The 512-nt window shown below is 48.2% G+C and overlaps 1 protein-coding gene across 1 annotated transcript; it reads left to right on the top strand.

Annotated features, from left to right (window-relative positions):
- Nucleotides 1–107: 107 nt before the first annotated feature.
- Nucleotides 108–504, top strand: LOC107734916 (CREB-regulated transcription coactivator 3-like; the record flags this gene model as incomplete). Its single annotated transcript, XM_016546785.1, has 2 exons — nucleotides 108–187; nucleotides 287–504. Coding segments are annotated over exons 1-2 (298 nt in total), but the record flags the coding sequence as incomplete, so codon positions are not given.
- Between the last annotated feature and the right edge of the window lie 8 nt (nucleotides 505–512).

Raw genomic sequence — 512 nt, 5'->3', positions numbered from 1 at the left:
AAAAAAGTTTTATTGATTTAAGTATGATGCCATTTTGTCTTACTAGCTACAGTACTAATTGATTGTCTGTAGATAGCAGGCTGTTAAATGTATCTCTGCAAGTGTAGATGTGTAATACACATGTTGCCTGGTTGCAGGTGCAGTCTCTGTCCTCCCGGCCAAAGTCCTGTGAAGTGCCTGGAATCAAGTAAGTCAAGAGAAATTTGTGTGTGAGTGTGCATGTTTATTGGTTGCTTACTAGATATTTGCTGTACATTTAACATTGTCCCTCTCTGTTTCTCTGCAGTATATTCCCATCTCCAGAGCAGAACGCGGGTTTGTCTCACTACCAGGGCACGCTAAACACTGGCGGGTCTCTTCCTGACCTCAGTAACCTGCACTTCCCCTCTCCGCTGCCCACTCCGCTGGACCCCGACGAGGCTGGATATCCCAACCTGAGCGGAGGCAGCAGCACCGGCAACCTTCCCGCAGCCATGATGCATCTGGGCATCGGAAACTCACAAGGTCAGTGG

This window comes from Sinocyclocheilus rhinocerous, unplaced genomic scaffold (assembly GCF_001515625.1).
Source record: "Sinocyclocheilus rhinocerous isolate Xijiao unplaced genomic scaffold, SAMN03320098_v1.1 C35522620, whole genome shotgun sequence".
NCBI lineage: Eukaryota > Metazoa > Chordata > Actinopteri > Cypriniformes > Cyprinidae > Sinocyclocheilus > Sinocyclocheilus rhinocerous.
Note: the sequence above shows the minus strand (reverse complement) of the source record. Positions and strands in the feature narration are given on the sequence as shown.